Below are 12,672 nucleotides of genomic sequence, written 5' to 3'. Positions count from 1 at the left end.
TTTAAGAGCCCAGTAAATTATCATATACCTCTGAGAAAACCGCAAGATCGGCATTCTCCACAATTTAAGCTACATCCTCTTATTAAAGAGACCTCAGCAACTGTTTCAGACATTCAGTGAAGCTGTAACTTACTAACCAGTGTTAATACTGATGTCCAGAAAAAGCTTTGCTGGACAAATTTGTAGACTAAAGCTTTAAAATGAACTAAAAAATTAACATGAATTTTAAAAAGTATTCATAAAGTATTGATTATTTTTCACCCAAGACACAAAGCCAGGATCACACCTAGGTCACACCTAAAAAAAAAATCAACATTTTTCACACTTCTCTGATAGGTAAGTAAGTCCTGGCCACAAATTTTCAGACATTTCTGACCTTACCAATAATAATAATAATAATAATAATAATAATAATAAAATTGCTATTATAAAAGAGTTGTTTGGCTGAAAACAAAGCAAAATAAAACAAAAATTCACATAAAACAAAGCACTGGTGAAATTTCCACTCTTATTTTATTAAAAATACATTTCATTTTAAGGAAAAAAGAAGAACTGCACTATAGCATTTGGAAATAATATTTTATTGAAAATTTTTATACTTTCAGCATGTTTAACCTTCCAAATCCCCTGAAGTTGTATGAGTATTGAGAAACTTATATCATAAAACTAATAATCTGCCCAACAATTTGCTTTTAAAGCATATAAATGAAATGCATAACATTTTACTTATTTTTATGCTATCTGTGCAGTCTACACATAATCAGTGTAAACCAGAACCATAAAAGAAAAGTGTCCAGTGCCCTTTTTTTGCAGGTATATATTCATTGTTGTTTTTGTATTTTATTTCCCCAAATTCATCTTTTTCTTTTAGCCTATAATGCAGAAAGAGATACACAGATACATATAGAAAAATATTCCATTTGGGTGGCTTCTTTTAATTTGTCTTCATTCATTCATTCATTCATTCAACAAATGTTTATTAATGCCTAATATGTGCCAGTCACTGTGATAAGACAAGGAGCCTTCATCTCCCATGAAGTTATTATGGATCTATTAGTAAATATTCCAAATGTGTCAGCAGAACATTTTTGCATGGACAGAACCTTTAGCAAACCTCAAAGCACATCCTGTAGGTGACTGCCCATTCTGCAGGCCTTTGACTCACAATTTCATAATAATCTGTAGCTAGTAATTGAGATTCTCTCAATAAACATTTTAGAAAGATTTTGTCTTTTCTTTAGCACTAAAAAAAAAAAAACAGTGGTCAAACTCCAATGGAGTAAGTTCCATGTAGATGGAAAAAGACTTAAATTTCTACATTCAGAGTAAAGCCATGAGAATTACTGAACCCTTCAATGAACTAAGAGGTGGCTCTAAAAAGGGAAAAAACATATGATTTATCTGAGTTTGATGGTATTTGAAAACAGATTTTTATCAATGCTTAGTATGATTCTGAATAAACTCTAAATATCATAGAACTTTCACTTATAAGGTAGTAAGGGCTGCAAAACCTCAGCCTTCACAGTTATCAGATTTCAAGATTATACTATTTCACCTATTAGATCCTATGCTTTATGAAGAATTTTTGACAGCATTTACTTCTTCATATACATATTCTAGACTCAGTGAGATCCACACATTGTTTACACTACCTGGGACCTCAAACTACCTGATCAAGCCTTAAAAGAATTTAAGCTATTGATCAATTCAACATTCAAAAATTTTAAACAGATGTGTGTTCGACTTTAAACAGCATGTGTTCAAGATTCTGACATTATATTCACAAATGTTAAAAGTATTGGTGAATATTGGTTGGATTAATGAAAATGTGGTGCTTGAGCCTCCATTTGATGCTTGAATTCCTTATAATAATCAAAGCAGAGAAACGCTGGCAAAATTGTAATTGGATAAAGGAAATTTTATGCAAGAATGTCTTAAGAATGCAAGGAGAAGCTTCTTCTGCAAATTTTCAAAATCAATCAAAGTCCCACTCTACAAGAAGAGTTTTCTCTTAATGACAGCCTGAAGCTCAAGAACATGAGTAACAAGTTTAAAAAGAGGAAAACTACAAAACAGTTTCTTTGGATCAATAGCCCCCTAGGTCTGTCTTTAAGCAAGTCACCAAGTTCCAGAGAGTTAGCTTTTCAATCACCCTTAAGGGACTTTAAAGAATCATCTATATTTTCTTTTGAAGAATTATGTATTCTTTTAAAACAACAATAACTCAAGGATAGAGGAAATTATAAAAGTATAAGAAATTTATGCTTATAATTTCCTAAAACCTTCAATATTCACACACATTAAAAACATCCAATCTGGGGCGCCTGAGTGGCTCAGTCAGTTCAGCATCCGACTTCAGCCTAGGTCATGATCTCGCCATTCCTGAGTTCAAGCCCCGCGTCAGGCTCTGTGCTGACAGCTCAGAGCCTGAAGCCTGTTTTGGATTCTGTGCCTCTCTCTCTCTGCCCTTCCCCTACTCATTCTCTCTCTCTCTCTCTCACTCTCTCTCTCTCTCTCTCTCTCTCTCTCTCAAAAATACAGAAACATTAAAAAAATCCAATCTCTCAAGTTCAAATAAAAGAGCTGAAAGTGAAATATTAGTATTTGTTTCTGAAATCTCTTTATATTTTGACACAGTATTTAAAGGAAATACTAGCTGTTTGACACTACATTTTAAATGAATGTGAAATAATGAAAGTCACTGCGTTATTAACACTTAAGAATGAGACTCACCATGTTCTTTCGGAAGTCCCATGGAAGAGGTGGTCATGGGTTGTAAGGGCAAGCCAAAGTTGATGGGGACGGCATATGGTGAGACCAACAATCTGTTTCCAGAATGTAAAGATAAAGCCTTGAGTGATTTCTAATCCCTATTTTGTAATACAAACGCTCAAGAACAATGTTATAATATTAGATGCTAATCACAGAGAAAAAAAACACTTGTCTCCTATCAGTAGAGACTATGCATGTTGGACCCTCAGCATTCTGCAGAGTTAGAAGCATGCAGTAGGCCCTCTATAAATATTATTGAAAATATATATTTATATGTAATTATGTTATTACATATAAATATATAATATTTATTGAATTAAGACAAAAATAATACCAAATTTTGCTGGCTCTGAGCATGGATAACAAACAGGAACATTTGCTTTCTGAATGAAAACAAAACTCAGAAAACTGAACAAACATCATATCTATTTATTCTCACTTTCACAAGAGATTTTAAGTAACATGTTCCTTATCATGACTTAGTGAGATTTAACCAAGTCAGCTGAATCAAAAACTGGGTATCATGTAGAAATTTTAGCAAATGTACATAAGCGAAAGGAAGAAAATAAAAATTAGCCCTAATTCACCACCCTATTATTTTAGTCATATTTGTAAAACCTTAAATGCTTCTTAAGGGCCAGGCACGATTCTAAGTTCTGTCTGTCTTGCTGCATTTAATGCTCACAAGATACTGGGTTTTTATTATTATTACACCCATTTTATTTTATTTTTATATTTATTTACTTATTTATTTAAATTCAAGTTAGTTAACATACAGTGTATTATTGGTTTAGGAGTAGAACCCATTGAATCATAACTTACATATGACACCCAGTGCTCATCCTAACAAGTGCCTTCCTTAATGCCTATCACTCATTTAGCCCATCCCCCCACACTAACCTCCCCTCCAGCAACCTCAGTTTGTTCTCTGTATTTAAGAGTTTCATATGGTTTGCTTCCCTCTCTGTTTTATCTCATTTTTCCTTCCCTTCCCTTATGTTCATCTGTTGTGTTTCTTAAATTCCACATATGAGTGAAATTATATATTTGTCTTTCTCTGATTTCTTATGTTTAGCATAATACACTCTAGCTCCATCCACGTTGTTGCAAGTGGCAAGATTTCATTCTTTTTGATCACCAAGTAATATTCCATTATATATATATATATATATTCCATTATATATATATATTCCATTATATATATATTCCATTATATATATATTCCATTATATATATATTCCATATATATAATATATATATATTATATATATGGAATATATAATATATATATATTATATATAAATAATATAATATATATTATATATAATATATAATAATAAATATATATATTCCATATTCCATTATATATATATATATATATATATATATCTTCTTTTACAAATGAATAAACTAAGACATTAAACGGTTAAGTAGTATATAGTTCAAATCATCCCAGCTAGAAATGGGTGGAGCCAGGATTTGAATCCAAGTAGTAGGACCTCAAGAACTAAACTCCTTATAACTATTTTATACTAACTGTATTTGTCATAATTAACATATGTACTATATTTCATACCTTCTCTGTTTATTTGCACATATATGTACATGAATCCTTTAGCTCATTTTTTTTACTTAATATCATGAATTTCTTTATTTGTAAATGTACAAAGATGTACACTGTCATTTAGACCCTTTACAAAGCATTCCATTATATGGATTTAACATACTGATGGTTTATTTACCAATTTCTTTTGCTGGATATTTGGGTTGCTTCCACTTTTTTGGTATTTATAAACAAGGATGAAAATCTTTGAACATTCATATTTGTGAACCTATCCAATTCTTTTCTTATTATAAATGTCTAGAAATTGAATTGCCAGTTCAAATGTTATATAAATATTATAGAAATTTTTAGGATTTTAGGGGCGCCTGAGTGGCTCAGTCGGTTGAATGTCCAACTTCGGCTCAGGTCATGATCTTGCAGTTTGTGAGTTTGAGCCCCACGTTGGGCTCTGTGCTGACAGTTCAGAGCCTGGAGCCTGCTTCAGATTCTATGTCTCCCTCTCTCTCTCTGCCCCTCCCCTGTTCGTGCTCTGTCTCTCTCACTCTCAAAAATAAATAAACATTAAAAAAAATTTTACGAAATTCTTAGGATTTGAAAACATTTTGCCCATCAAAAAACTAGGGTCTCTGAGGGAAGACTCTGTGGCAGAGTTTTACATTTGGCATACAATTGATACTTAATAAATAGTAAATAAATGACTGACTTAATAGGATCCATTAGTCTATCTGTCACTCGTGTGGTCACATGCAGTGGCCAAACAACTGAGGTATCACTAGTATGACCAAATCATACAGTCAAGGGAAAATATGAAAGTCTTGAGTATACAGTCAGCTTTGCAAAACCCCATTTAAAATTCTAGAATTTATTTGTATGTCATCAAGAATAGGGCCACAATACACTAATCAATCACAATTTTCTTTGATCTCTTCTATCTGGCCCATGGTTATATATTTAAATCTCCAAATTAGGACTATTAATTGAATTGTTCAATAATTCCCTATTAATGAAAGATCCTAACAGAAGCAGACCACAGTTCATCCACTTAAGCAAAATATTTTACAAACATTAAGGTGAAATGGCAGGGTCGTTTCAACTTGGATGTGAAATGCAGTGAGGGATTCTATCATTACTTTATAATCTTCTCATTTTATTATTCAATTGATCAGAATAGCCTAAATACAAACTGTCATATAACACACAAGAAACTCCCAAATGGTCACAAAACTAGGGGAAGAAGTCTGGGCTCACTTGCCCAAGTTACAGAATGCATTTACAGAAATACAGTTGTCATACCTTCAAATGCACCAAATATTATAAACAACAACAACAAAAATAGCTCTAAAAATAAGTGCATAGAAAATTAATTTCCTTGGTGGAAAATTAACATTTAGAATGCACTCACATTTATCACTATTGTCATAAAAAGAGCATGTTAATGTACGGTAATCTTTGAAGTTAGAATTCAAAGGTATATTGAAGAACTTCACTTCCTTAAATTTGAAAATTCAGAGGTATTCAATTTTGGTTTTGCTCTGCAAATCAAATGTAGAGAAATCTGGCAAAAGGAAATCATACATTTATAAGATTGTATTTCTTCATGTATTGTCCAAGGAAATTTCTTTTGTGGAGCCAATATTTTTACAGTCTACCTAAAAATATTATGTGTCTCCCTTAGAAATAAGTATTTTCCAAGGCATCTTCAGGGGAATTGTAAGTAGTTTATATACAGCTTCCCTCACAGGGGTCTATTCGTATTGAACAGAAATCTTCCAGAAGTCTCACAAAGAGTTGGGCAATTCATGCTAATTAGCGCTGGACTCTGTCCCTGCATTGTTAACGAACTCCTACCTGATTTCCAACTGATTCTATTGTCCTTTCTGTTGCTTATATCCTCATGGCTAAGTTTCCTTATCTTTATTATGTGGTGAACTAGATTTCAGTAAAAATTTCACTCTAATGGCATCTTATTTGTCTAGTTAAGCACAGGTTTTCTAATACCCTGAGTCACCATGTCCCAGAACACTTATTTGTCTTTCCTTCTGTATTCCCATCACACTTCTAACATTAATGAAATGAAGCTAACTGCAAGGTAGGAAACAAGTTACCGCCATAAGCTAGCTATAAATAAAGACAAAGCAACCCTAGTGGATTGAAGTTCAGGCTTTATGTGCCCCAGGCTGTTACCGGGAGTACATGGACTTGCTCTTAATTTCAGAGGGTGTTGATCTTCCTCATTAGGTAGGACATGTTTTCATTAAAAATGGGATGTTAGGGTGTCAAGAGACCTTTATCTTCCACCAGTTACAGAAGAAACAATTCTTTGAGAAAGACTCAACTCTCTTGAGAAAGACATACTGAAAGATACTCTACCTGATCAGATTTATTATTAATGAGTGCTCCACTTGTCCCTAAGTCATTATTATTCTTTCTTGAATCTTCAGTCCCATTGAAATATACAGAAAATGGTAGATTTTCAAATTAGTTCAGTTAACTTTTCTAGTTATTAAAAGCGTACTTGAAATTCTAAACTATTTGGTTAAATTGGTCTATTTTTAGCAGTTACCACTCTGCTAGATCAACCTGGGTCTTGGTTTAAATTAAGGGCAAAAGCAATTTTTTTTTAAACTGGTAAATTCCCAATATAATCATTTCTTTTCCTTTGCAATTAACATCTTCCCCTACCATGGATAAAACCAAACCCTCAGTATTAGAGCTTTACATAAATTCCACTCTTCCAAATTTGAATATCACATGACACTTATGCCAACAAAGTGTTGACTTCTGAGCATCAATCTCCTAGTGTTAAGCACAGATTGTTGGATAAATGTTGGAAGGTCCATGATATTCTTTATAGCCAGGGAAACATTTTCTCAAATTTTTATTATTTATTACTGTGCTAATTATCCCAAATTTCTGACGATGTTACATAATAAAATAATGTAAAACAAATGACTGAAAAACACATTTAACAGAGCAACATTGATACTCTACAAGTATAAACGTTCCTACAAAATGTGCTGAAGAAACTTTAGAGGTTCTGTAGCCCTAGAGCCAACAGTTATGTACACAATTGTAAAGTTATCTTGAAGATGACCGTGCTATTTAATGGAATAATGCGGAAAAGTAACTGACTCATCTCCACACACCTTTGGAAAGCAGAAGCAAATGCCTTCCCTGAAACTATGCTCTACAGGATCAGTCTCACCTTCCGTTAGAAAAAGACTAACTTTAAATTATTAAATTAAAAAAGAAAAATTATAACTTAACTCTGCTCCATAATTGCTGCAGAGGAGTTATTAAAATTCCAAACTTATGTAATATTATCATAAAATATGGCATTTTTCTCAAGAAAGCCACAAATTGGATTTGAGCTTATGCACTGTAAAACCCAGATGGTTTGCTTAACTACTCAGACATCCTCCAGTTCAAAAGTTAATTGAATTGAAAACTAAAATTTTGATAATTGATATGCTTTAAGGGACTCACGCAGAAGGACAAATTAGGATCCCGCACGACGTGTTAATAGACTTGAGAAACTACAATTGGTCAGGAAGTATTCGCATAGTAGAATAAAACTATACATTTTCTATAGGTTAGGTAATTACACATTACCTGGACTTAACATGGTGCTGATGCTTTTCTTTCTCCATTTTTTTACACACTGATTCAATATTAGTCACTATTTTACCCAGTTTAACTTGTTCTGGAATTTAAAAAAAAAAAAAGAAAAAAACCTTTAATTGTATCCTCTTCGTTTTCAAGTTCTAAGTGCATATTTTGAATTAAATTGCAAATTGCGATTTTTTAATAACAAGAGGTACAATATTTTTCAAACAAATTACTAACACAAAGATACTCTAAAAACACATTTGAGTGGTTTTTTTTTCACCCCACACTCCTCAGATGCTTTGCAATTACCAAAATTTAGTACTGAAGGTATAGAGTAAATGAAGTGCATATATCAGAAAGGAGATAGCTCCCCAAGAAATGTCTGCAACAGCACAGTACACACAAATGAATACCAAAGCCCCGTTTATACGTATCAGCATTATTATCACCATTATCATCATGAGTCTTAGCTTTTATGGATAGCTTGCTATTTTAAAATAATTTAGCAATCATTAGTTAATGTAAGTAGGAATACTCATCAATTTGATAAAGCAAGACTGATGTCCAAAAAAGGCAAAGTTCTGCTTTAAAAAAAAATTGAGGTTTTAAAGTCTAAAGAGAAATTTACATAAATATTTTAAATACCTATTCCTTTCTATTTTATATAGATAATAGGACTAATATAGTTTGAAACATTATCACAAAATATTAATTCAATATCTATTAAGCACGTTCTAGCTACCTGCTCAAGTATAAGAAAGATACACTAAAGATACAGGAAACTTATGAAGTGAAACCCTCTGTTTTAAAAAAATTTACAAACTAGTTGGTGTGTCAATACTAACAGAAGAGCACAGTTGACTATCTTATGTTAATTTAGATTTAAAATATATAACACAAATATAAAAATTTTGGAGAAACAGAAAACAGAATGTTAAAATTTATTGACTATTTATATACCAGGGATGTTGGTTAGCCTTCCCCATAAATTGTCTCACACTTAAGCCTCAGAACCAGTTTCTGGAGCTTTTGTTTGTTTGTTTTTTGGTGAAGTGCAATGATTATTCTCTTTTACATGGAAGGAGAACAGCTTACCCAAGATTGGGGAAGTTAAAAAGTACAGAGACAGAGCTCCAACTTCTATCCCTCTGACTGTAAGTTCCTTCATCACTATAGCCCCTGCAGCTCAGGGGGCTCCCCTCAGCTGCCTAATGAGGGAAAGAGGGCCATTTCTGTCTTGCTTACTTTGGAGGTTAACAATAGAGCTCAAAAGACATACTTTATATAAAGACACTAATAGATGGAGAAATATGAGGAAGAAGTAGGGAAGGAATTTATAAGTTTGAGTCTTAAAAATAGAAACATTTAAAAATATTTGCCATACGCTAAATGTGCTAATTCCTATACATGGGTTATCATATTTTACTCTCACAAGCACAATACAAATTAGGTTCTATTATTATCCCCCTTTTACAGATGAGGAAAATGAGTCAGAGAAAGAGATTAACTTCCCCAAGGTTATATAGCTAACAGTAGGTAGAGTCAATATTCAAACCCAGGTAGGCAGTCCTTGGAGCCTGCATTGTTAATCAATATGATACTCAATATGCATATTTATTTTATTTCAGTAATATCTACTGAGTGAAAATTGCTATGCTAACTCCTAAAGAGGGGAGATATAAGACACAACAATTAATAAAACATGATTGGCACTTTCAAGGGACAGCATGACTAACAGCAAAAATTATTGCAGAAAAGCAAAGGAGCAAAAGGATAGGGAGGAAAGATCACGAGAACGTGTGATCCAGAGATCTAAGGAGTGAATTTTATAGTGATGCTAAAGAAAGTAAGATTGGATACTATAATAATTAATAAAGCAAAAGATATGCCCATTTGGGGGGGTTAAATTCATTTTTTTAGTAATCTCTACACCCAACATGGGGCTTGAACCCACAACCCTGAGATCAAGAGTTTCATGCTCTTCTGAGCCAGCCAGGCGCCCCTATACGCCCATTTTTAATAAAATCTGTTAAAAAACTTCAGGCATAATCCATTTAAATGCTAAACTAAAAGCCTCTACAGTAGCATTTAACTAAATCATGTTAGGACTGCGTCCAAAATTAAAAAAAATAAGTATAGTTATATCCCTTTAAAAAGAGGGATTTCTAGAAAGGCAATTAAAGCATATAAAAAATCCAACATTACTTCTAATTAGCTTAATAAACCTTTGGATGGGGAACCAGACTTATTGTATGCCTTTGGGCAAATTATGTCATCTCAGAGTTCATAACTATTCCCTTTATGTAAAATCTAGTCTCTAAACCAATTACATCAAACTCAAATTCAGTTCTAGAATGTAAATTATAAATCACCTCTGGTTAGAATAATTGGTAAATAAGAGACAAACAGGGAGACTCGGAGAAGAAAATGCAGGTAAAGCAATAAATTTTTAGGGCTTTTGTAATGAAATCAAACATATGGAACATAAGGCATTGGAACTGCCAAAGGACTCTAGTCCTTAACACTATGTACCATGCTTTCTTCAGAGTTCAGCTGGAATGGACCATTCATTCACCTGGAATCAATCATCCATTTGATTTCCTTCACTTCTGAGTACTTCACCTGTGTCTTCATGGACTCATGTTGCCTTGCCACCTCCAGCTGTTGTGCATGCCCCACAGCTCTTTCTTTGGCTGCCTTCTAACCCTTTACTTGAATGATCTAGCCAATGCCCATGGCTAAATTAATCAACTAAATGTAGATGCCTCACAAAATCTATATATCTTGCCCAGCCTGCTCTCAAGTGCCAAATTTGAATAACAAACTATCTCTATATATATGTCCCAAGACATCCCAATTAACATTTCTCTCTCACAATTAATGACACTACCATCCATCCATCTACTTGGAAGTTACTTATACTCATTCTTCCTCAGTTTCCTCCTACAATCAGTCATTAAATCCCTTCCATCCTTTCCCAAACATAGGGCCTCAAAACGGACCTTTGTCTTCTCTCCTTTGAAAACTAATACCTTCCTTCCTTGGATTCCTGCCTCCAACCAAAATACCCTCTAATCCATCCTCCTTACTTTCCATGAATAATCCTTGATTTTCAAGTTAGGGATTTTAAATTATCATTGTCATTTTTTTAACTTTTTAATTCATTATCATGGGTTTTTACTTATTTTTTAACGTTTATTAATTTTTGAGAGAGTGTGTGTGTGCACGTGTGCACAAGCAGGGGAGGGGCAGAGAGAGAGAGGGCGACAGAGGATCAGAAGCAGGCTCTGTGCTGACACCAAACATCGAGATCATGACCTTGAGCCTAAGTCAGACACTTAACCAACTAAGCCACCCAGCTGCACCTCATTGTCATTGTTTTAAAATTTAATTTCACTGTAATCAGAGAACATGAAGTATAATTCCAAATTCTTTGAAGTTTATTGATTCCTACTCCATAAAACAGTGTGTAGTCAATTTTTCATAATGTTCCATATTTGTCTGAAAAATATATATCCTCTCATTGTTGTTCTATATTGATCTAATAAGTTGACTTTTTTTTAAGTTTATTTATTTATTTGAGAGAGAGAATGTGTGAGCAGGGGAGGGGCTGGGAGAGAGGGGGAGAGAATCCCAAGCAGGCTCCATACTCTCAGCGCAGAGCCCAACAGGGGGCTCAAACTCACAAACCTTGAGGTCATGACCTGAGCCAAAACCAAGAGTCACATGCTTAACAGACTGAGCCACCCAGGCACCACAATGAGTTAACCTTTCTAATGTAGTTGTTTAAATCAAATTTTATAACTTTACTGATATGTATACACATATAATTTATCTTTTGCTGGACCATTTGAAAGTAAGCTGAAAACAGTATGACATTTCTCCTTTAAATATTTCATTACATAGCTCCCAAGAACAAGTACATTTCTTACACATTCATAATCCCCACCTAAGGATTTAACATTGATAAAATAATATTATCCAATAAATTGCCTATAAAAATTCCCCTAACTGTCCCCCAAATACCCTTTATAGATGCTTATTTATTTAAATCCAGGATCTAAACAAGGATCATATATATCTCTTAGATCTATTTAAACCTAGAAATTCCCTGTGAATATGGTAGCCACCAGCATATAACTACTGAGTCTTAAAATGTGGCGATTCTAAATTAAGATATACTATATGTATAAATACAGTCTGAATTTCTAAAATTTACTACAAAAATGTAATATTTCAAATTAAAATGTTATATTAATTAAATACTTAAGTAATATCTTCCTATATTGAACTAAATAAAAATATGTCATTGAAATTAATATCACCTGTTTTTCTTTATCTTTTTCCATGTGGCCACCAAAAAATTTTAAATTGCATCTGTGGTTTGCAATGCTTTTCAACAGGACAGTACTGACCTAAAACATTCCTCCTATTCTTTTTTCATCTTGAAGGCAATCTGAATTCTCCCCATTGTTTCTTTATGACTAGATTAAGACTAAGCATTTTTGACTGGAAGAGTACAGAAGTGTATGGTGTCCTTCCTACACATCCTATTAAAGCTCATCAAAAGGTGTTGCTAAATTTGGGCATTTGATTTGGGTGGCAACTGTCAAATATTTCTATTATGAATGTACATTTTCCTCTTGTAATTAATAAATAATTTCTGGCTGATACTTTGGCTGTTCCAAAATTCTAATTCAGGTGGCTAAAAGCAACCAATCTTAGTT

General features: G+C 33.2%; 1 protein-coding gene across 11 annotated transcripts in view; it reads right to left on the bottom strand.

Moving 5' to 3' along the window:
* Window positions 1–12,672, bottom strand: part of IQCM (IQ motif containing M) — a 664,496-nt gene that overhangs the window by 527,932 nt on the left and 123,892 nt on the right. For all 11 annotated transcript variants that reach the window (XM_058721202.1, XM_058721193.1, XM_058721197.1 and 8 more), the window contains exons 6-7: window positions 7,949–8,039; window positions 2,734–2,825 (exon numbers count right to left, since the gene is read on the bottom strand). In XM_058721202.1, coding sequence (XP_058577185.1) covers window positions 2,734–2,825; window positions 7,949–8,039 — 183 coding nt within the window. The remainder of the gene's footprint in view (window positions 1–2,733; window positions 2,826–7,948; window positions 8,040–12,672) is intronic.

This window comes from Neofelis nebulosa, chromosome 3, assembly GCF_028018385.1.
Source record: "Neofelis nebulosa isolate mNeoNeb1 chromosome 3, mNeoNeb1.pri, whole genome shotgun sequence".
In the NCBI taxonomy this organism is placed as follows: Eukaryota; Metazoa; Chordata; class Mammalia; order Carnivora; family Felidae; genus Neofelis; species Neofelis nebulosa.
Note: the sequence above shows the minus strand (reverse complement) of the source record. Positions and strands in the feature narration are given on the sequence as shown.